The sequence below is a fragment of the Drechmeria coniospora genome, chromosome 01, assembly GCF_001625195.1.
Source record: "Drechmeria coniospora strain ARSEF 6962 chromosome 01, whole genome shotgun sequence".
In the NCBI taxonomy this organism is placed as follows: Eukaryota; Fungi; Ascomycota; class Sordariomycetes; order Hypocreales; family Ophiocordycipitaceae; genus Drechmeria; species Drechmeria coniospora.
The window spans coordinates 588,072-612,690 of NC_054389.1; the positions used below are offsets into that span (position 1 = coordinate 588,072).

Below are 24,619 nucleotides of genomic sequence, written 5' to 3' on the forward strand. Positions count from 1 at the left end.
TGGCGGGCAAGGCCCTGTGCGGCGGATCATTTCTCGGCCGATTCCGAACCCGGACTTGCAGTGAATATTGTACTTCAGTACTCCGTACAGTGCTGCACATGGGGAGTAATACTGTATTACTTACTGTGCTGTTCAGTGCTCCGTACTGTACTCCGTAATTACACAAGTAACAGTATACAGCAAGTACTTACGCACTTACAGTCTTACAGCACAGTATTCCGCAAAATACTTATCAATACTTATAAGAGTAAGAAATATTGCAAGCGAGCAAGAAATACAGCTACAGTACATTACTTACTCCGTACTCCGTACTTACGTACTTGCATGCTATGCTGCTGTGTAGTATTATTGCAATACTGTCGAGGACTTACTTAAGCAACTACTGTATGCTGTAAATACTCCGTACTCCGTACTGTGCACTGCAATGTACAGAGTACTCCGTCAAATGTAAACATTATTATTAATATTACCCCGTAATAATGATACTCCGTCTCCGCATTTGTCCGCGACAGTATTATTACTGCACTGCACCACTTAATACTTCCTCGTGCTCCCAAGCTGCCTACCCTAGACTCTTATTTGCAAGTACTGTAAACAAGCTGCGACAAGCTGGCTTCCACCTCTTCGACGGCATCTATGCCCAGCACGAGTAGCAGCATGTCGTGGCAAACCCTCTATGTTTCGTGGCGATGAATGGAATGCATCATTTCAAGGCCGTGATGTTCCATCACCATGTAGTCGGCACGCGAGGCATCCGTAGCCCTTGTGCTGCTGACCTGTTCATGCCATGCATCTGCACACCTGTAAATCCTACGCAGTCGCGTCTTCGCCCAGCTGGCCTTTCAACTCGTCCAGCACGTCCTTCCATGCCTTCTGCACGTCCAAAGCCCTCTCTTCCCGCATCGCCGTTTCGATGATGCTCTCCAGCCCAATCGGGAGGCTGCGTTTCCCAAACACGCCTCGCGCCTTCAACGTCGCCGACACCGCCCTGGTTCTCGCCAACCGTTGCCCTTCCGTGCCCGCATCCGAGTGGTCGAGGTCGAGACTCCGGAGAATGGCGGCCAGCACGCCGTCCCCGTCAAACTGCGGCGGAGCGGCGGCCTCGAGCGGCGTCCTGGAAGCTGCCTCGGTCATCAGGTCGCACGCAGCCTCGTACCAAACCTGTCGCTTGATCATCTGGAACTTGGCCAGCGACAGGTACGGCGCCAGGAGCTTGACGACGTCTCGGAGCACCGTTCTAAAGTCTGCTGTCCCGGCACTGGGGTACCCGCGGGCGATGGCCTCGAATGCGTTTTTCGCCGTCGCAAACGCCATCTCTTCCTTGGTGCCCCCCTTGGAGTCCACGTCCATCTTGTTCTCGTCCACGTACTCGTCCAGGTACGGCGTCGTGATGTCGGCAATCTCCTGCAGCATGGCGAGGTCGTCCCTTGCCTTGGCGAACCTCCAGAGGCAGCGGAATGCGTGCACGCGGTACTCGTCATTGTTTCGCTTCGCTTCGCGCAGGGCAATCGCCTTCAGCCGCGCCGCGACCTGACCGTCCTTCTTCCACAGCGCCTGGCCACGCTCGACGAAGCTGGGATAAGAGTCGAGCAGCTTCTCCTTCCCCGGAAACGTTTTCAACGCGAGCGTCTTGTCCAACACGGGCCATATGGCCTTCAAGCTTGCCTCTCCGATGGCGCCCGTGGCATCGCTGGCCTTGGCCACGTCCGAGACCATGACGGCGACGGTAAAGGCGCCCGTGTGCCGTAGAGACCACTGCGCCGTGTCCAGGCACCGCTCGACGAGGGCGACAATCTCGGGCACGTAGCGTTGGACCGTGCGGTTGCTTCCGGCGTGCTGGTTCCACACTTCTTGAAACACCTTGGACGCATATTCGTCGCAATCGTGAGCCCCGAGGTAGGAGAAAGGCAGCAGCGCCGTCTCCTGAGCGGTGAAGTGATCCGGTGATACCTTCGCCAGCGAGACGATGACGTCGGCGACTTTTTGTCGTCGACTTTCATCTTCCGATTGGAAATAGGTATCGATGCTCCGATGGCAGAACCGCACCCTCGACGTGTCGGGAGCCGCTCGCATCATGTAGGCGGACGCGCGGGCGTAGCCCTGGCTGACTTCGTCGTTCTTGTCCAGCGTCTGCTTCTCCAGCAACTGCAGGAAGCGACCCGCAAACGGCTCCAGGTCTTTGGCATGGCGTGTGGCGAGTGTCGTGAGCACACGGCCGCAGCCAAGCTTGGTGGGCATTCCGATCGCCGTCTTCATCGTCGTCTCCAGACCCGGCGCAAGCTCGGCCATGGTATCGGCATCGACGAACCGCAGGCAGTTCTCGATCGCTTCCGAGATGGGAGACTGATTGACCATCTGAGAGCGCAACTTGTCGATCTGATCGCGGCTCTCTTCCCCGACTCTCTGGTAGTGGTAGTTGACCTGTTGAGGCTCGATTGCGCTGAGCAAGACCAAAAGCTGAGGCACCATGCCGGGGATGAAGGGTCGCAACGCCTTGCCGCCGTGCTTGGCAATCTTCAGCACCGTCAAGGTGGCAAACACCTGCACGTCCTGGACCGAACTCTCCACGCCCTTGTCGGAGAGGAGAAAGGGAAGCGCCTCCTTCATCATCGCCTTGGCCGCTGCCGCGTGGTTTCCCTCTTCCAGCTGTCGAACGAGACCCTTGGACAAGGCCATGCAGAGCCTCAACGCGGCCTCCCTGGCACTTCCTTTCACGTCGTCGAGCACCTTGAGGGCCGCGTTCCACACATCTCGATAGTACCTTTCGTATTGCGAGAAAGGCCGGCCCTGGATGAGATCCGAGATGGCACCGCAGCTCGCTTCCCGTGCGCGCCACTCCTTGCTCAGGATGCTCTCCAGCAGATCCTCCATGATGGAGCCAAAGTGCTTATCCAGCGTCGCGTTCGGATCCTTGACGAGCGACTTCCAGATGTCGTCCATGGATCGCTGAACATTGGTATTTGGGTCGAAGCGGTAACGGTACAGCTTTGGGTAAAGCTTCGGATCAACCTCCGAATCGGACAGGATGTTGCTGAGCCCGAACCGGCCAAACGCCGACCTCGTGGACCAAGTGGCCGCGTTGGCCGCGAGCGACATGAACTTGTAGACCAATCTCTGGTCGCCAACCTCGTTTGCCAAGTTGACAATGTCCTTGTATGACGTTACCGAGCTGCCCTCGCCCGTGGGAAGCGCTCCCGGCTCGAACAGCTCCGTCTCCGCGTCCACCTTGAGCTGGGTTCCCGAGCCCGTAAACGCCGACACCAGATCCTTGACGAGAGCGGACTTGAGTTCCGAGTCGCCTCGCTCGTACACGAGAGATAGACCACGCGACGCCGTCTCCTGAACAAGCTCATCTCTCGCGCTGAGCAGTCGCATGAACGCGGCCTGGATTTCGCGCAGCCGGCACTGCACCTGAGGCAGATGCGAGCAGTACTGGACGATGCAAAAGAGCCAGATGCCGGACGCCTTGAGAAGGGACGGTTTCGTGGATTTGCAATCGCGAATGAGCTTCTCAAGAACAGCCTCGACGAGATTGTCTCTCGCACCCGCACGGAATGGCGAGCCGCGAGCCTCGACGTCCATCATCAACTTGACGGCATTGGAGTCCCAGCGTGCGACGACGGCAGTGAGGGCCTCGCCAACCGTAAACTGAGTCTCCACTTGCTTGATTTCGTGCAAGGCAAACAGCTCTTTTAGTATCGAACCGACGACGTCACGGGATAGCAAATCTTCAACCATGGCGTCATCGTCGAGGACAACATCCTCCAAGCCAACGGCAAGTTGGCCCATGGCAGTGATGGCCTTGTCATTTCCCTTCTTCGCTTCCGCAGACAGCTTCGTGATGATCGTGTCCACGGATGGATGACTGCTCGATGTGGGCACGGCGAGCCCCGCTGACCAGAGCTGGGAGAATGATTCCAAGGCGGATGTATACAACGACGACGAGACCTCGTCCCCGACTAGATACAGCAGAGGGTATTCGGGATCGAGGACCGATTCGCGATCATAGTACCTGGACCGAGAAGTGAGGTAGCCGAGTGCCAGCAACGCGCCTTCGGCGGCATTCGCTTCCGACCCAACCAGCTGCTCAGCGTTGGCGAACATGGAACACAATGTCTTGCTCCAGCTCTCCACGCTGCGGGAGCTGTTCGCCGGGTGAGCAGCGAGTATGCCGAGCGCCCTGGCCGCCAGTCTTCGAATCTCCTTGCTGTTGGATTTGATCAGCTTGAGCAGGTTGGAACCGGAGTCGATCAGGTAGCCGAGGGGCCCGCCGGGGCTCAGCGAGGCGACGTCGACAAAGCAGCGGATGCATTCTTCGACGACGGGAGAATCTTCCAAAAACATGCCCTCGAGGCACGATTTTAGGTAAAAGACGACGTATCCGCTGTCGACCGTCCGAAGATATTCCCTGATGCGATCTCGGGCGACTACATCCGTCCTGACGTGGGCGTCCAGTGTATGCATCCAGTCCGGCTGGATGTCAAAATCGCCGAGCGCCGACAGCAGCATTACGTGCTTGCAGTACCGGAGGGCAACCGGAAAGGCTAGGATGCGTCCGGGCAGAAAGTTCTGAAAGACGGCCTTATCCGTAAGCGAGGGCGAAGCGCCGGCGTGCTGACGACCCGAGTTCTGAGAAGCGCCGATGAGCGAGTCGAAAAAGGTTATCGTCATTTCCTTCCAGTCGGGCAGGTCAGGGGCCGCCTCGCTGTGGGCCAAGTACGTCCACGGGTCCAGGCCCTTGTGGCCTTGTTCGACAACATCATTCCGCTCGTTCGGCCGACCGGCGACGGCAAGGACATCTATCCACCTGCCGTGAATGTCGCAGAATGGCAGGCACTGATTTGCCCACTTGACGACTGCGTGGCGTGTGCTGCGAACGGCCGGAGCTTCGTCGGGGAGTGACATGTACGTCAGCAACATGGTTGTCAGCATCGCTTCGTCTCGTCCCACGCCTGGAGGAATGACTGCCGTCAGGCTGGAGAGGGCGCCGTCGATGTTGACGACGGCGTCGTTGGTCGTGTCTTCCGACAGGGACCGGAACAGCCATGCGGCGAGATCGAGCGAGTCCTTGACCGGCAGCTCGGCGCTTCTGGCGAGAGTTCCGATGGTTTCGTACGCGCGGCATCGCAGGTTGATGTCATCATGCGATGTCTGCTGTGGACGGGGCCAGCCCTGCGTCTCGAGGTAGGAGCGCATGCTACGGATCAGGGGAGGTCCGCTGGCGAATCCAGGCTTCGAGGGACCAACTCGTGCCACCCAGGACAGGTACTGGAACAAGGCTTTGTGCAGTTTCGTTCGTTCCAGAACGCTCGACGGCTGGAGAGTGGCATCGGTCGAACCATCCGACCGCTGAGGCATGAAATCGAGGGCAACGACAGCCATGATGTCGTCGGCCATGGAAGTCGACAGTGTCGATTTCGACAGAATGTTGAGGATTCGGGTCCTGTAGGGAACCGGTAGGATAGAGTGCGAGCGAAACAGGCGCTTGACGAGAGACTCGTCCTCCATGGAGATGGATGTTCTCTTGATGATCTCCTCGGCGGACGAGGCAACACGGTTGTCGAAGCCCGATGCGGCAAAAACAGCGGGGAGGAACTTTTCTTCGTCCGTGAATGCTCCGCTCGCCAAGAACGTCACGAGCTTTGCCTTGAGCTCCGACAGCCTCTTGAAGACCTTTTCCGTGTCGGGATTCTCGGTTGGAAAGAGAGCCAGCTCGTCGGGCTCGAGGGCCGCGTTTGCGCTCGCGAGGGACTGCGAACCAACTGGTGCGCGCAAACGCAGAAAAATGCCGACGAGATTGGCGAGGTATTTCGCGTCATCGTCATTTGACAGGCCAATCGAGGCTCTAAACGAATCGTCTTCCTTGCTCCCTCGAGGAGGTATCCTCATGTCGAGAAGCAAGCGGAGAACAATGTTCAGCATGGTGCTCGCTCTAGGCTGGCCCTGGTCGCGGGCGATTCCAGACAGAGCATTGGGGATGAGTTCCCTCCTATCCTCCACGTCTAGCCTATCGAGACTGTGCTGGATGAAGGATAGATCGAGCTGCTTGATGACGGGAGAGTCGTTGGACTTGTACTGCTGCAACAATGCCTTGACTGGTAGGATGATTCTGCAAGGACGAGAGGGTCAGATGAAGATGCAGAGGCAGGACGCAAGGAATCTCACTCGGGTGGCTGAATAAAGGTCTTTAACCTGGCCAAGATTTGTATCACCTGTTCGAGCGAGTTAGCGGGGGGGGTTGGCGACGGAGAGGTGGAGGAGAAACGCACCCTCGCCCTCACCGATGCATGCTCGCTCGCTGCTTTCAAGATGACAGGGGCCAGATAGCGCTGAAGTAGCTCATGGAGCTTGACTTCATTGTTTGCAACACCGAGGATTTTGAACTCGACGCTTTCGACCAGGCGTAGCTCACGCTGCTCCGGTGTAGGGTCGGCCATGGTGGCGAGGATGGTGAGCTTTTGGACCGACCAAGGGAGGAGACACGATCTGGTTTCGTAACCTCGTGGACGGGAGAACAAGGCAGCAGGCACTTGCGAGTGTGGAGTGGTCCTCGCCAAAGCACAGGCTGCCGCTTGGTGACGACGGCCCGATGGACGACGGATATCATTATGGCAACGGTTCGCGGCAGGGAACGAGCGGGGCATGACTAAGCGATTGGAATCATCGTGGTACCTCGGCGTTTTTCAACTCCAGGGCAACACGACCCCGTGATTACTTGCATCCATCCATACTTACAGGCACAGTACTGTACTCTGTACACATGCATGATGAAGTATGCAGCCTTGAGTCACTTCACGCGAGCGATACGACTTGCGGGTTGATATGTGTACCTGAAATTGGAGAATCTTGGACGCGTTATTTTTTTCCGGTCTGCCGAGCAGATGCTGCCTTGACGCAGTCGACTCCCAACCGAACACGTACCTGGGCGTGCCTACTACTTGTAAGTACAAGTACTGTACTGTACTGTACTTACTGTACTGTACTGTACTGTACTTACTGTACTGTACTGTAGTACTGTACTGTACTGTACTGTACTGTACTGTAGGTGGATGTGCTCCATACTAAGTGTACAGCAGCTCAGTGCCTGTACTGCAAGGTTACACCTACTTACAGTAATGATAAGTACCTAGTAGTAAGCACTTACTGTACAAGCTGTAATACAGTACACCTCAAGTAAGTACAGTAAGTACGGAGTACATTACAGCAAGTATTACGTTTTGTAAGTAAGTAATACCTACTAAGTATGTACGGAGACGACAGATCAGGGTCCACTCCACCGAGTGCTGCGAGGTTAGCGCCTCATCCGTTCAGTGTTCCCAGTAATTACGGAGTAATTACAGTACATGTACGGAGTACAAGGAAGTACTATTAACATGTGCTTGCAAGTGGCAGGATTCAGTTGTTTTCTCCGTTGTAGTACTAGGAACCTAGTACCTACCTGTAATTACTAGTAGGTACTAGGTACTCCGTACCAGGATACGGATTCTGCAAGTCCAGTGATGCACCTCCACCTACTAGGTACTGTAGGTTCCAAAGTAATAATAGTACTTTAAGCCAGTACGGCACATAGGTACTTAAGTACAAGTACTTACGGCCTTGCTCGCCCCCGAAAATCAATCCCCATCCTGTCGACTGTCGAGAGACCGGGCCAAAGCGAAACTGCCACGGCAGTCTCCGGGTGCTTCCGCCTATCAATGGAAAATTTGGGATCCGCCATCGGGTGTTTAACGATCGCCCTGCTCTGGTAATACGAGACCTGAGTCCTTACGTAATTGTTTTCGATTTTGGAGGGTTTGAAGTGGTTAAGCGTACAAGTACTCGGTAGGTTGTGGGTGTATTAGTAGGTGTACTGTACTGTACTGTACTGACAAGTACTAAATTACTAAGGTGGTGGGTGTACTTGGTAGGTGTACTGATGAGTACATGTACCGTTCTCCGTACTGTAAGTACTTACTTCGGTAGGTGCCTAGTAAGTAGGTCATACTGGTGCGCTTACTGAACTACAGAGTACTTGCAAGTGCCTCAATGCAACGAGTTTGTGAATTTTACAGGTAATACTCCGTACTTATCAAAGGTTCCACGGAGCATTACAAGGAGTGCCTACTTACGTAGGTAGGTATCTTGTATATTAACCTGTGCGCCCATGCGCTACACTTGCATGTACTGTACGCCTTCACCTACATGCACCTACACTACGCATATGCTGCACATGTCGGTGTGCGAGCACTCCATGCTTCGTCTGCGTTCTAGCAAGTACTGTACTTACTTACATGTATGTACCTGCCCGCCGAGGTATATTTACCTGTTTCTCTGCGAGGCCAAGTGTAGTGCGGGGTAATCCCGTACGGCGTTCAAATGGCGCTCGGATCGACTAAGGACCAATCCGCCGTTGGACTCTTTTGTACAAATACATGCAACATGCTTACTCCGTACTAGGTACGCAAGTAAATCATATCTACTGTAGCCTGTAATTGTACGTAGTAGGGTACTAGGTGCAGAGCTATACTTTTAGACAGTGGGCGTACAAGTTAGTACTCAAGGTACCTCTACCTACGTAGGCACTGTTCCATGGTGCTTGGACAGTCGTAAGTACTCCGTACGTGTATACAGTACATGTGCAGTACTCTACACTGTACATGCAAGTACTCCGTACGCCTACTTGTATTACTTAGGTACTTCATATTCCGTACGTATGTAACTATCGGACGCTTTGTCAACTCGCTTACAAGGGGCCCATGTCGATCGTGCCAGGCACGATCTGATTGAATCATCGCGAAGCAAGTGATTAATTACTGCACTTGCTGGAGTTGATGTACACTGTACATGGATAGTACGTCCTTGGGAGGGAGTACAGGAGGACAAGTCTGGAAGAATGCCAGAACCGACATGTACAGTGTACATGTGGACTTTTTTGTATTCTCGCGTTTGTGCGTGATGGCGGTCGGTGACTGGCCCTTCCCGCTTGTGTGCGACATCGCCCACGCCGATATTCCTATTCAAGATTTCAGGTGGGCGAGCCGATACGCCGGCAATTGGGCGGTTTTCACGAGACAGCTCCGCATGAGCATGTAAGGGTAGTGGCACATGCATGTACGGAGTGTTAAGTAATAAGTGTTGGTCACCCGCCACATGGCGAATGGAGCGCAGCATTCTTGGATGGAGACAGACCCCTGACGTGGGAGCCGACGGATGGCGACCGTCAGACGGTGCCGACAAATCACAACCTTTCGGGACCATTCCCATCGACCGTGACCGAAAGCCCGCTCCGACATCGAGAACAAGTCCAGAGTCGAACGTACCGGTGAATGGCTCAAGTTCAAACCGCTGTGCCGTGCCCACAGGCCCAGTGGCGGATTGGTGAGGGCCGAGCCGTCGATTGACGATGGGGGCAAGGACAGCCGGCCAGTCCTCTCGAGCCAAGCAAGGAATTGACTCGACGAATTGGCTCCAGTCATGAAACAAGCAGACGAGTAGTGACAATCACTCCGTACTCGTACGGATGATGGACTGAGATGGCATGTCTGCTGTCCTCCATCCCCGAGCTGGCACGCCACGGATGGGCATTTGCAAATGCGTCGACAGATACACTCCGCACAGGACAAAAATAAAACCAAATACTACAGGTCAGCACAATTCTGCGACCAGTCATGCCAGAACGTCCCTCGTATGCGCAGGGAGCCTCGGAGAAATGCAGGGAGCGAGGACGAGGCTGGGGCAGCTGGGAGTGTGAAACAGAGGCAGATGTACGGGATGGGTGAGACAAGATGCGGCGGCACCAGCCTTGGGTTTTTAGCACCATTCTGCAAGTACATGTAGGTGTAGGCAGACCGACACAGCGGGTGGCACGCCATAGTTACAGGTAACTGTGACGTGCCGTTTGTTGCCTGTAGAACCTGCAGTAAGTACTCCGTACTACTTAATTACATGTGCTCCGTAGTTGCATGTACTGTACCTTGGCACATCACAGTAACACTTGCTGCTGTAAGTGTGCTGGAACGTCAACCAAGCACAACGACTAGGTACTACCTAGTCCCTGCTCACTGCAGGTAATTAACCTACTTACTACTAGGTTCCTACTTAGTAAACTGCTTGCTGGTAAGTCGGCACGGTGTACTAAGGCATCACCTATCCGTACTCGATACTGAGCCAGCAGTCGATTAGCCTGACCCGTACTTTCATGTAATTACAGTACGGCTCCAACTGGACAGAGTAATGTGCTGCACGAACTGACGCCGCCAGCGCATTGACGAGCATGAATGTACATGTACCTCACGTTTGGCGGCGTTCGGTCGGGATGAAGCGTTGACTCGGGTGCAGTGCTGACGCACTACGAGGTACCTACGAATACAGGTACATGTATGCACAGGATGTGCAGGTAATACTAATACACCTTGCCGCAGGACACCGCACAGTACGTGTGTGTTAGACCCTGGAACGTTGCGGAATGCTACATGGCTCTACCAGGCAAGCGGAATTCCATGTCCGGGCGAGGCTCGAGGTGAGAACAGGCTGCATCAGGCACCAGCCTGCAAGTATTGAGATTTTATGCTGCCCTCGAGCAAGCGAGTGTCTACTGGCGCCGGAGCCTACAGGTGTCATCCTGGACGTGTCACCAAATGCGGATATGGTGCTGGTGAGGAAATTCTGCGGAGAGTGGCATGTTGGCTTCAAAGCATGAACCCGTTTAGAGACATCGTCATCACCGTGTACGGTGCACATGGCCAAGTACAATACAGTACGTTTATTTTGCAGCTCTTGTTGCTCGCCACCTACGACATTTTCCTCCCAAGGTCATGTGCGCACCGGTGCTCGTACACGATACTTCCATCTCCGTGCGGCATCTTCAGCAATGAGGGGTATACCCCGTACCGACGACCAAAGTAGTACGATTCGTATTAGCAACGTTGTCCAAAGTACGTACACAGTACTCCGTACATGTCGGTTACGAGAACAGCATATTTCTGTATTATCCGTACTGTGCTGTGCTGTACGTGTCGGTAGTACCAGTCGACCATTATTAATACCATTTGCGCGTGCCAATGCAGATGTGCACCTACGTGCTCAGGTATCGAACAAGGACCCTTCGGCGCAAGCTCCCTATCTCACACGTGTTTACCCAGGTACAGGAACTTGTACTCTATCCATATACTGTACAGATACTTGCACACCTACCTGTAACCTAGGTGTGCATGCAGTCGTTATTGCAAGTACTCGGTACTTATTGTTGGTGTGCACGCAGTCGTTTTGCAAGTACTCGGTACTTATTGTTGGTGTGCATGCAGTCGTTGTCGCAAGTACTCGATACTTATTGCTGGTGTTACTGGCAGGTGCCGAGGTTACTAGTACATGTATTCCGTACGTGTCACACCTGTTGTTGTGGAAATGCAAGCAAGCAGGCCCATGTACTGTAGTACTTGCAGGTGTACGGGTACGGAGTACGGAGTACTTGATCCGTAAGTACAGTACTTTAGTGTGTGCAATCTGCCGTCTGCGTCCACACCAACCTTGGACAATCCCAGTCACATACTGTCGTTGTACAACTACTTACTTACATGCACACCTACACCTACAACTAGTTGTACATGTACTTGCGCGCACAAACAAGTGCTTGGTTGACCAACAAGCAGATCGTGCCCACACATGCGCACACACATGCGCACACACAAGCACACATACACACCCTCACACACACACATACACACACACACACCCTCACACCCTCACACACACACGCACACACTCACACAGCACACACACGCAGCGTACACACAAACGCACGCACGTTGTTGTGCACACCACCACTCGCGCAAGACCCTACCAACGCAATATTACAGAGTACAGTACTCATCCTGTCTGTCCGCCCATGCTTCTCAAGCGCTGTTCGTTCCATGCCCTGCTCTTTCCTCCGTCATCGGCATCATCGTTGCTTGCTTTGATCGATCCTAGCATTTCCTTGCTCGTCTCCCCCTCGACCCGTCCGATCCCCCTTGGCCAGCTCTCGTGCAGCGAGCTCGTCATACCGAGACGTGCTTGTACCGTCACTGTGCAGTATCCGTCAACATCCCCACGCCGCCTCGACAGCATCCGATCTCGAGATTGAACGGCGGGCGAGCCCATCCGTCCAACGCACCGACCCGCCTCATCCAAGCACTATACGCCTACGCGTGCAGTCTGCCTTGCCGCGACCGTCATTCTCGATGCACCAAAAACCAGTCGCCATCTCGTCTGCGTGATCGGATCGTTTGTGCGTGTTTCGACGAACCGTCAATCCCCGAGCTTCAATGGCAATGACGCTAACATCGCCAGGCCCACGCCTGGCACCCACTTGTGCTCGCCCAACGCCAATCCAAACCCAAATCCGAGCCCCTCCCACCACCTCCTGGGTCAAGGTCGGGGTTCCCTGGTTGCTCTGCTCATCACAAGTGTACATTTACACCCCCCCCTCCGACCCCCCCCCCCCCCCCCCCCTCCCCTTTGGCATCGCCCTTGTCGACACTTGTTCCCTGCTTTCGCTTAAGCCAATCCTGCTGATCCCCGCGCGACCCGGCCCAGGCGGTGCAAGCGTCGACTTGTCGTGTCGTGTCCAACAGGGCTACAGCCAGCTCCGATCCGAGCACGAGTCGGGCAAAAAAAAAAGCCCTCGTCCAGCTTTCGCCCACGACCGGTTTTTCCTCTTCTCTCCTCACCTCGAACCCTCATCACCATTTCACGGCTCTTCCTTTGCGCGTGTTTCGGACATTGACTAAGAGAGTTACGGTTGTTTTGCCGGCGCCTAAAAGTGAGTATCAATCTCTCTCCCTCGTCAGACTCTCCTCCTCGTCCGTCATGCCGCCTGTCGACGCTTCCGTCTTGTCCGTGCTCCCTGGCCACTCTGGCGCGTTGCATCCTGGCCTGGACGGACCGCCTCAACCCGTGCGAACCCCTCAGCGGCAGCCGTGACGGAATCGCCCACGCTTCGACGCTCTGCGAGAACATCTCTGCCGCATTTCGGTGACCGGGTCTCGCGACGGGCCCTGCGATGGTCAGCGGTCGGAAATCCAATGTCTTTCGTTCTGCTCCATCCCCATTCGCCGGCACCATCACACCCGTCGTCTACGCCTTGCCGCCCTGCCGAAATTGACGGTGAACGCGCACCGCATCCCAACTCGCCAGCGCGCTTCCCGGAGCCTCGTTTCCCCGATGACGCGGCACGATGCGATGATGATCGTTGGCAAACCAAAAACTCGCATCCGTCCCATCTCGAACGTTGGCGCCGGCGCGCTCGTCGATGCCGCCTGGAACACGCTGTTGTTCGCTCCGCGATGCGGCACCGCCGACGAGACCCCTCGAGTGCATTGTTCAGGGCTCCCATGGGCTCCGACGCCGTCGACTCGAATTGTCTGCGGATATCATCGATCCGGGCCCGGCCGCGCCATCGCATTCCGTCCCGTGCAGCGAACCCGACCTTCCAGGATGCCATCCGTCAAGGCGGTGCGCCCTCAATGCCGAGCACGTGTGGCCGTTTGGAATTCTTGCAGAGCGCCCGATGTGCGGCTCTTGCACGTCTGGTACGGAGGATTGCGACGTGTCCAATCGCCCCCAACGCAATTATGGATGCGTCGCGCATGCCTGGATCGACCATCTACAATCGCCTTCCTGTTCGCCGTGGCCACCGACCTGGTGCCGCTGGCTCCCTCTAGGACTGGCCAATCTCCGTGCCTTTCCTTGATGCCCATGCCGAATCTCGTTCCCTGCCGGCCTGCCGAGGTGGCCCTGGACACGCGACCATGACGGGAGCAGACGACATCACGACTGGAGCATGAAATGGGCGACTGGCTTCTGCCAAACGACTGTGCTGACGTTGTTGGTAGGTTTCGGTGTTTTGAGAGCGTTTCAGCTGTTCAACCACGATCCTTCGGAATCCTTGGTACGCGCCCCTTCCGTTCACGAGACTTTTACGAACATCTCGACTCAGATTTCGGCTCCAGTCACCTCTTGGGCGCTGTCGTTCTTCCCGCCAGAATCTTCCACGACCTTACTTGCACATTCATCGCGCGTGCTGGCGTCTTGACAGATCCTTGTCTTTCGACCCCTTTTCGCTGCTTCGGCATCTGGTCTGGAAACCGGCCTTTCTCGAGACTCAATATCCTTTCGGAACTCGGCCACTGCGTTCATAGGTGAGCACATTTCTGTTGGCGACGGGCCGTGCGAGGGGATGGACGTTCTGCGCCGGACGTCGATCGAGTCGTGTTGACATGCCGTTGGCCTGGTCGCCGTCTGACCTGCATCCAGATCGGAAGACATCTTCTCCGACGCCCCCTTCAGCATTCAGCGCAAATCTCGTCTCACGACAGAGGTGCCTGCTACCGTCTGCCGGAAACGGACATTGTGCTGATGCGTGTGCAGTCCCTGTAGCGATATTCCCATCGTATTTGCGACCCCCTTGCTTGGACGTCAAGATTCGGTAAGCGCATCTCTCGTTTGATTTGGAACACCGCCCGTCTGCGGCAGCCTGATCCCCCGTCTGATGTCGCCGTCAACGCGTGCCAGCTCCCGTGAGCTGCACCAACCCGCCAGCTGCGTTGCAGCCCCCCCCAGCTGCCTGTGGCGACGCTGCTTCGAATCCGCGCTCGTTTGCAACGGCCACCACTTCTCTAACGTTTTCTAGACTTTCAAGCCGTCAGTGAATCAAGCTTCATCAATACGACATTACGAGATACCTTTTTGGCACCGCTTGCATTCTCCAAACTGCCTTCGTTGACTTTGTATCTGGTATGGAAGATCCCCTCTCCCATGCACTGTCGGAAGGAATGAGGACATGGCCTTTGGCGTGCGGACGTTTCGTCCTCGCTAACCTCGTTTTCAAGTGAACATGTCATTCCCCAACGGCACCCCCCCGGCTCCCGACATGTCGGCTGTCCCGCCCCCGCCCGGCTCTGCCGGAGACCAGGCAAAGACTACCCTCTGGTTCGTGAATCCGCAAGCCCGGTGGCCTTGTCGTCGCTAATGCCGAGGCAGGATGGGAGAGCTCGAACCCTGGATGGACGAGAACTTCATCAAGGGTGTTTTCCTCTCCTCTGCTGGCGAGACCGTCAATGTTAAGGTCATTCGTGACAAGAACTCCGGGTACGCCGAGAACAGTCGTCGTCCGCTCCATCCCTCCCACCGCCGCCGTGCTAATGCGGTTGCAGCAACGCTGGGTACTGCTTCGTCGAGTTCAACTCTCCCGACGCCGCCAACAAGGCCCTCGGCTTGAACGGCACTCCCGTCCCCAACAGCTCCCGCCAGTTCAAGCTGAACTGGGCTTCTGGTGGTGGCCTCGTTGACCGACGGTACGTATCGACCGTGTCTCGCACCTGTGGTGCCGCCATCTGACGAGCCCCCAGCGACGATCGCGGCCCCGAGTACAGCATCTTCGTGGGCGACCTTGGTCCCGAGGTGAACGAGTATGTCTTGGTCACCCTCTTCCAGGCTCGCTTCCCGTCGTGCAAGTCGGCCAAGATCATGACGGACGCCATGTCCGGCCAAAGCCGAGGCTACGGCTTCGTCCGCTTCTCCGACGAGAACGATCAGCAGCGCGCCCTGGTCGAAATGCAGGGCGTTTACTGCGGCAACCGACCGATGAGGATCTCGACAGCCACGCCCAAGAATCGGTACGTTTTGTCCACCTGCCTGCCGGGTGCGCCTTGGTCCGTCCGTCGGTTCAGACGAGCTAACAGTCTCAGCGGCAACCAAGGATTCGGCGGACATGGCGGCCCTCCCAACGGTGGCGGTCCCATGATGGGCGGCGGCATGCCTCAGCAGCAGATGTGGGGTGGTGGCATGCAAGCTGGCTTCCCCTACGGCGGTTACAATCCTGCGACGCAGATGAACCAGTTCACCGACCCCAACAACACGACCGTCTTCGTCGGCGGCCTGTCCGGCTACGTCACCGAGGACGAGCTCCGATCCTTCTTCCAGGGCTTCGGCGAGATCACCTACGTCAAGATTCCTCCCGGCAAGGGCTGCGGTTTCGTCCAGTTCGTCCACCGCCATGCCGCCGAGATGGCCATCAACCAGATGCAAGGATATCCCATTGGCAACTCGCGTGTCCGTCTGAGCTGGGGCCGCTCTCAGAACAACTCGGGTGTCGGCACCCCCTACCGCCCGGCGCCCCCTCCGCCTCACTACATGAGCATGCCCGGTCCCGGCGGTCCCGGTCCGTACGGTCCCCAGCACTTTGGCGGTCCCGCTCCTGGACTTCAGGGACCTCCTGGTCCTGGCCCGAACGGCCCTCCCCAGGTAAGAGATGGCAAGTCGGCGCGGAGCCTGAGCCGGTAGCTAACGCGCCGCAGTGATGTGAGGGTGCATCGCCTTGACTGCATGGAACGAGCGAGTTGGCCGGCACCGGGGGGAAGCCTTTCGGGGACCTCGTCGTTTCGAGACTCTTCCTTTTCTCCCCGCGACTCGGTCCCGCCTTGCGAGCCTTTCGCCTTCTGAGACGAGATGTTGAGGCGTTGAGGCATCTCTCACCGGCACATCAAACGACATTTATCACATGGCTTTTTTCGACTCTATGACAACGCTTCTCGATTATCTCGGGTCTCTTTACGACTGGCGTTGGAGATTGTAGTTCCTCGGGTGGATGGTCATGAAGTCAATTTTACAGTTGTCTGCTTTTATCCCAGTTTTGCCCTCATCACACCCCTAGTTGTTTCTTTGTGCATTGCTTGTGACGCGACGATATCCTTGTGATTTGAGCTGTTCTGGAGCGAACATGTTCCCCTGCCTGCTTCACTCGGCGCTCTGCGTCGGACGCTGATGTGCCATCGATTCTCGCTCACCTGTCCCCTGTTTGCTGCTTGGATATATAATGTGCTCTGCTCGATTTTCGGGCTTGTACAACCATCGACGAGCTTTGCTTCCCACCCCAGCCTTGTTTCCTTGCTATATTGGCTCATATGGCTCTTGCCATTCACTGTTGCCGTCGCCGCAATGCATAACCCGCTTTGTCACCGCCAGGGCGCACATTATTCGTCTCGATACACGGTCGACTACGCGTTGGCGTGCCTACTTTGCTGGCAGAAGGATGTGAGGATACTTTTGCGTGACGTGCAGGTGGACTGAATCCGTTGGATGCGAGGCAGCCCTGCGAAGGCACGATAGAAGCACGTCATGTCACGACTGAATGAGGAAAACGTTTCTGGCTTCCGGTCCGTGTGTTCAGCATGCAGGTGATCATTCTCTCATGCCCTCGCATCGCCATGGGCTCCCAAGGAACATACATTTGCCGAGTCGGGGGGCCAACACAACATTTCCGTCACCCGGCCAGAGGGGAGACATTTGCGAGCAAGAATATCTTTGCCATTCTCCCCTTCGGCGGACTTGCCACGGGACACGCTGAATAGGCCATATAGCATGTCTGGGATAAGGATGACGAGGACGAAGAGGAGATAATTGATGGATGAATCGTTTGATCTACTGAATGGCCACCTCCATTGTTCATCCATGAGACATCCGCAGTGCCGAACGGCCATGACGCAACTCGATTGGGCTCCTCTGCCGCTGCTCCGGTTCCAACTTCTCATCTTTATTCGAGCAGGTTCCTTGTTCAAATGATGACTGGCCGAATGTCCCATTCGCACCAATGCCTGATGGGTGCTTCCTCTCCCTCTCTATCGTTCCACGCCTGATTATTCTCGATTGTCCTGGTGCAACATAGCATCAACTGTGGCGGCTTTGAAGCGCCGGCGAGCATGACGAAGCCCCTTTACATCCATGGCAACGATGAGGCGGCGGTCCCATTCCCGCCAGGCCTTCTTTTGGAATGGTTCGTACTATATTTCGTTGACGTATGATTGACTGTCCCTGTGCCGGTTTGCCCTATAATACTGTAAGAGTAGTTTCGGTGTAAGTGTAAACCGAAGGCTATTTTTAGACATCTCTATTGATCCCCTACTTGTAGTTGTCGAGGATACGCCAAGTAATGCTACAGTACATGTCACATACTCGTATGCCGTGTGCATGTATACATACGTGTATCCATACATGAAAGTATATACGTGCACATATCCGCAATTTGTCCCTGTCCCTGCCGTCCTTGGCTTTGAACTGGAGCAAGGTGTGCGGAGTATGAATAGTTTGCGTGTACGGAGTACCCCTATTCCCTTCGAGACTCGTGGATACGACCCGTCACAGTGGTGACGCTGCTCGTGAGTCTACTGCAACAATATACCGTACCGAGCTCATGCACACCACGTCTTTACGAAAATTACCCTGGCAGCATATCAAGTCACCATTATGTTGTAGGAGACAAAGAGCTTTTTGTCTTCTTTGTGTTCCGTTGCAGTTGGGCAGTGACTGACAGTAGCACGACCTCGATCGAAGCCAGCCCAGTGCGTGCGAGTGCGCAACTGAATCTCCAGGTAGGTAGATGCTACCGACTGTGCACTCAATATATATTACTCGTTTATGCGGGGACTTGCGTGTACAGTTACATATACGTGTATACAGTACAAGTATGTATTTGTAAGTAGGGGAGTACGGAGTACGGAGTAAGGATATTGTAATTACTGTTACTGGTATACGTCCACTCAGACGTATATGCCTATGTACTATACGCAAAGGAAAGCAAGCGGACAGACAACACACTTGCAAGGGGTACTTGTGCAGTCGGAACTCCTTGTAGCTATGGTAAATGTCGCATGGCGATACAACGATCACTGCTCCGTGGTGATAGCAAGAACTTGATACTGTAAACAGCCGAGTATTGCCCAAGGACTTCTTCCCAACGACCTCTGCCAGCGCCCCAAATGACACACCTTCTGTACAATACACATTCATGTGCATCTACCGTTTGTTAGGAAATGCACGCACATTTACTTTGTATCCAGTGCACTGCACTTCTCGGTGTATTTTTCTTGGCTGTACCTGTAAAACTCGGGCACCGTATTCACCGCATGTATTTGCATGCACACTTGTACGAAACTCCCCACTCAACATGCCTCGGGTTTGGGCACGAGGTTAAGCTGGTACAGCATATATAAACAGTATTACATACAATACAAACATAATATCTGTGTGCCAACCGGCCGGCAGGTCGACTGTTCGTGGTGGCCACTCCTCTTAGACGTTGTCGTAGTAAATCATTCCGATCGTCAAGTTCGTATCCGATTCGTTTCGGTCGAGGCCCCTTGGCCATGAAGGTTGTTGGTCGACTAATATCTGTCTACCATGCTTCGCATGCTATACAATAACCGTGGCGAATTCATCCGCCTGTGGTCGAGGCACTCGCATTATTTCTCCATTTCCGGCGCAGAAACAAAGCGGTCGAAGGGGTGTTTTTTTTTATCGAGAGACTGCGTTCTTGGGAGCAGGACATGGGCTCGCCCTTGCAATCGATGCGAAAGTAGCTTCGTGCGGATAAAGTCCCCGTGGTTTCTCGGCATTCGAACCTAAGGCTATTGAAAGGGGTGCTTATCGAAAAGAAAAAAGAGGCCGTGGAAGAGGTGCAGCGATGAGCAGCGACAAAGGAAGTTGCCCTGCTGCAGGGAACGCATCCGAGTGTGTTGGAAGATTGGCCAACCTCTACCGACATCGTTTACTTGCTCTCCGATCAGGTTGCTGCCAATTTGATCGTGACAGGGAGTGCGTCGAGTAGTAATCTGTATGCATGTACGCGAATCAATAATGAAACATGTCTTCTTCCCAAAGCGTTCCTCTGCATGTCCCCTTGAAGTCGGTTGTGTTTGGGTACTGGGAGACGTCATAGTCGGACTCCAAGGCGTCAAAACCGCCCTTGGGGACAACATAGTGCTCGACGGGTTGCAGCACTGCCCATTCACGGCAGCCATCCTCGTCAACTTTCAGCTGTTTCATGATCCTCGTCATGTTTTTTTCGTCGTCTTCATTGAAATTATAGCAATACTGTTTGAAAAGCCAGTCGGTGTATCCCTTGTGCCTTCGTTGTCGTCCTTGACTGTATCTCAGGCTGTAGTCCACGATACAGGGCGGCAGCGGGTATTCATCGACATCGTTGATTCCACCAGCTTTGCATCTGTTTATGATTCTGCGGTAGGCATCCATGTCTTTCTGGCTGGCTTCGCACCCAACCCCTAGCCAAAAATGACCGAAGTGTTTTCCCACCGTGCACAGATCCGCTAGGAGTGTTGTATCTATATGCTGATGGTTCGCAATAAGTATTGTGCAGGAATCTCCAAACCCGTTAATCTTATCGACATAGACATGGTTGGACGTTGGCATGCCTCTGCGCCATGGCGTGGCCACAGCTTTGGCCGAGAGTAGAACGACCGCAAGTGACAGCGGCTTGACGTTGTCCCAGAATAACATGACGCTTTCTTTCGACAGTCCTTGCCGGTTTTATCGATTCAAAGTTGTGACTTCGTTCGGCCTTTGGAAGATGGATGGAATGCGGGTTGCTCATTCATTCAGCGTGTAATTATATATTTATATGCTTGTGTACGTTACAGGTAGGCAGGCACCTGTTACATATACAAGTAAAAGTTGTTATGGACCGGCACGGCGCCAAGGGAAAAGGGCTGTAAGTACTTAGTTAGTGTCTCCGATATGAGTATGTAGTAAAGCAAGCGTACCAAAAGTTGCCGTTGTCGTACTAATACGCCCCATGATACGGGGGCGGACAGACCTCGTGGAGTTGGTGCACCGCCTATTATTGTGCATGTTTATGGGTTGCAAACAAAACCTGGTAACAAGTGCTCCGTATTGCTCCGTCCGTTTACGTACACATACGAGCACGGTAATAGCAGATCGAGTGCTCAATTACCAAGGATCATGGCAACCTTGCCTTTTTCAGCCTTGTATATTAACATAACATTGATGACGGGATTATAGGATGAGTCCAGTTTCCACCTGCCCTCCTCGGAGTCGGTTTTGATTCCGCATCGGCACCCGCGCCCTAGCGCCGGCATCCTTGGTTGCACGTAAACCATGGGACGGGTAGTGGCTGAGACGCATGGATCGTCTACCTCAGGTACGTGTACGCGAGATGTGAAAGTATGACTCGTCGAGGCAGCCGTATTCGCAGGCAAGGTATAGACAAGTGGATAGACGGTAGGTAAGTAAGTGTTGGTATCTCAGGGGTGTTGATTCATTACTGGTAGCCTCTCGCAACGGTCGTAGAGTAAGTGCGTCGGAACTCCTACATGTACATGTAAGTACGGAGTACGGAGTACTGTACACCTAATTACAGTACTGTACTCCGTACAATACAGTAGTTGCCTGCAAGTACATGCACTTGTTGTAACGTTTGGTTGTGCGCAAAACGCATGCCGAGGTTTGGTGATAGTATTACCACATATTAATAGCACAAGACTGCTACTTTGGTACCGATTTCAACTCGTACTTGTGCTTGTACAAGGACGCGTCGGGATCCGCCGGGGACCCGTCCGGGGACCCTCCGGGCACCTACGGGCACGGGGCCATTATCAAGAAATAACTGATTTTCCCGAATATCTAACGCAAAAGTACTTCATACTTCAACGAGTGGACAGACAGATGCCAGGATTTGAACAATTGCGGGAGCAGTGCTCTCCACCGCATCCTGGCGCAGCCAACTATGGAGTAACCCTTATGAACAATGACCTATAGTGTGTCTACCGTGATGGACTTGTTAAGTAAGTGTACTGTACCCGATCCTACTTACTCGTGCATTCACCATTAAGCACATGCACATACTTACGCCCGCCCTGGCTGAAATTTCGCCCTATTATTACAATAAAGTATGCAGAAGTCCTTGTAGTTACATGGACATACAACTGCACTCGTATGCATCCTGTACTCCGTATTGCAGCTGCAATTACTTACGTATGATTTACTGTCAGTGTAAGTAAGAAGGAAAAGCGAAGTGGCTCCAATCCTGCGGCGGGAGCTGCTCCTTCACTCCCCTGGTATGTTGTATATGCATGCTCTTCGTGCGTTACTTGTACAGGTTGGTGAATTTCTTCAGCCAAGGATGCCGATACGAACCCACCCGCTGTCTCGTAAACCTTGTAATTACCTGTAGGTGTACTGTATGCACCTGCACCTACTTATAACTACGTACTCCGTACACGCAGATGTAGTTGTAGTTGTGTTGTTGTAGTAACAAGCACCTGTAGCAATAACCCACCTAACACGCCCCGCCAGCAGCTCGCAATCGAGGAGTGACGATCAAGATGCGAGTAAGTACAAGTGCTCGTACATGCAATTGCATGCGTAAGTACAAGTATGAGTACATCAAGGTTTGAGTGCCTGGCCAATAAGCACCTTCTATCGATGTGCGAGGGAATTCTTGTTCTTGTTGCTTACGACTTGGTCAAGTTAGGTGATGGGTGCAATATTGTGTTCCTGATGAACAGGTACGTCAGGGTTCCTGAATGGCCAACGTGTCGTCGGATACATGCAATGGGGGTTGAGGGAAAAGGGGGTAGAAAGTCGACGAGGACAAATTCAACGCATAGTGGATGTGCGGAGCATGTCTCGTAGGAATAAATAAACTTACTGTAGATGTACGCCTCCTAGATGACAGCATACTTGGCGCCAACAAAATGAAAGGGTTAGCGAATCATTACGCGAGAGGAGTAGAGAAATGGCGCCATATTGGACATGGGAGCAGCGGCATCATAATACCAGGGCGGGAATCGGCAAGCATGTACGGAGTACAGTACTTGCACTCCGTACGGATGGCTAGCTGTCCGGAGCGTTCTTATTCCCCGTCGTATAACGGTACGAATAATATGTCGCACGCGCTACCGTACGGAGATCCCCGAATGATTGTGCATGTGTTATGAGATGGTACTGGACATGTCCGATTCCATTGACGAGCACCCCACTGAAATATTGCAAGGGTAGGCGTGCTTCCACGTGCTTGCAAGCGTTCTTGCAAGGTATTTGGAGCGGTGCTGTAAGTACGTGTGCCAAGTATTATTGCTGTACTCTGTATTAGAGGTGTTCTTGGATGGAATGCAGGATCGTGTGAGCCGCGGCGAAGCCTGCTGCATGGACATGGATTAGCCCGTACGAATCGCAGCAAGGGGCCCCGCGCGCATCGATGCACATACAGACTACAGCACTCCAATATATGTGCAAATACTCCGGACTTGTTGCCGTATGAGATTGGACGGCAAAGGTATTCATAACAGCTCCGGAGGGGCTACATCTACTTTGGCCATCTTGAAATACCACACCACCACGTTGCATGGAACGTGTACGGATACGGAGTATATACATGGTCAGCAAACTGGTGTGTGTACAAGTAAGAGGAAGGAGTTCAGTGTCCCGTATCTACACGCATGTACTGTACATCTGTCGTGTGTAAATAGGTATACTTAATGCACAGCTACTCAGCGTACAGCTGTAAGTGACTACGCCGTATCCCGGGAAATCAGTTGTTTCTTAACAATAGGATCGCGTGCAAAACCTCTGCCTATGTGCAAGTACCATGGAAGGATCGTGTACTGTCAGTACACGTTGGTACAAGGATTTGCGAGACTCCATACTTGGGTCTTGTATTTGAACTGCGGATGCACTGTCACAAGGGCCCTAACATAAAGCATTATTACTCACATGTACTTGTATAATCCTACCGGTAAAGGTGGACACCAGGCTCCAGGTTGCCGGAACTGGTGGACCTTGGCCATGTTTGGGCTTGATCATGTATACTTCACTACCATCCTGATTTGCTCATTCATGCTTTCTAATCGAATCATTGATTCTAGTTACATATATCCATGTTTCTTTCCTAGTTGGTACTGTTTTTGATCATATCCGCATTCCAGAGCAACCCATTGCACGTTGCGTTGAAGTCGGACGTTTTTGGATAGTCGGAAATATCATAGTTTGATGGATCTACCGTCCAACCGGCTGCCGTAGAAGAAACCCTGGAGAGCGAGACCACAAACTCAGCATATTCGCGACAGTAATTCGGATCAAGATTCAGCTTCGGTAAAAGGATTTCCATATGCGCCTCTTCGACAAGGTCAAATTCATAGCACACCCGTTTGAGTATTTTGTCGACATAATTGGGATGCCAGCGTTCTTTTCCAACGCTGTCGTCAGAAGCAGATTTCATGACACATTTCGGTAGCGCATGAGGGTGGAAGTCGTATCCAAAGTCTTTGAATCTGTCCAGAATTCGATCGTATTCCACCCATTCGTGAGCGGGCGCCTTGCACCCATCCCTAAACATGAGACTGTTGAACGTGGTGGATATGGTGATCAGGGTCGACAGGTTTGCCTGACTTATAAGATGCGGATTCCCCAGCTCGAGTTTGCACCCATGATGGGTGTGCCCAATCGGGGTGTCAGTCCTGTGAACGAAGAGATGCTCGGGAATAGGTGACCCCTCTGGCATTAGTACTCTAGCAACAGCATCGCTAGAGAGTAAGGCGGCAGCAGATAACAGTGCCTTGATGCTGTTGCAATATAACATAACGCCCGATTGATCTTGTGTATCAATACGATTTCGGTTTTTGAGTGCGAGTATGTCTTGTTCTGCCGTCCAGTCGTTGATTGATGGCGTACGTGGGTGATATCTTTGGCTGATATTCATGACGGCTCCTCAGAAGGAAGATACATACAGATATATATATACACACTCAAGAATACAGATACATACATGTACAGACAAGTGGAAATGTACATG

The 24,619-nt window shown here is 53.6% G+C and overlaps 4 protein-coding genes across 4 annotated transcripts; 1 reads left to right on the top strand and 3 right to left on the bottom strand.

The window, feature by feature from the left end:
• Positions 1 to 810: 810 nt before the first annotated feature.
• On the bottom strand, positions 811 to 6,437 carry DCS_00144 (proteasome component ECM29; the record flags this gene model as incomplete). Its single annotated transcript, XM_040797486.1, has 3 exons — positions 811 to 6,109; positions 6,166 to 6,212; positions 6,270 to 6,437. 3 exons carry the CDS (start codon positions 6,435 to 6,437, stop codon positions 811 to 813), a joined length of 5,514 nt encoding a protein of 1,837 aa, XP_040658369.1.
• Positions 6,438 to 14,851: 8,414 nt separating this feature from the next.
• On the top strand, positions 14,852 to 16,316 carry DCS_00145 (uncharacterized protein; the record flags this gene model as incomplete). Its single annotated transcript, XM_040797487.1, has 6 exons — positions 14,852 to 14,946; positions 14,998 to 15,105; positions 15,171 to 15,311; positions 15,366 to 15,632; positions 15,705 to 16,260; positions 16,314 to 16,316. 6 exons carry the CDS (start codon positions 14,852 to 14,854, stop codon positions 16,314 to 16,316), a joined length of 1,170 nt encoding a protein of 389 aa, XP_040658370.1.
• A 3,325-nt stretch (positions 16,317 to 19,641) lies between these two features.
• DCS_00146 (uncharacterized protein) lies at positions 19,642 to 19,848 on the bottom strand (the record flags this gene model as incomplete). The annotated part of the gene is made up of 1 exon (XM_040797488.1): positions 19,642 to 19,848. One exon carries the CDS (start codon positions 19,846 to 19,848, stop codon positions 19,642 to 19,644), a length of 207 nt encoding a protein of 68 aa, XP_040658371.1.
• A 3,868-nt stretch (positions 19,849 to 23,716) lies between these two features.
• On the bottom strand, positions 23,717 to 24,328 carry DCS_00147 (uncharacterized protein; the record flags this gene model as incomplete). The annotated part of the gene is made up of 1 exon (XM_040797489.1): positions 23,717 to 24,328. The coding sequence occupies one exon, from the start codon at positions 24,326 to 24,328 to the stop codon at positions 23,717 to 23,719; it is 612 nt and encodes a 203-aa protein (XP_040658372.1).
• Positions 24,329 to 24,619: the final 291 nt, after the last annotated feature.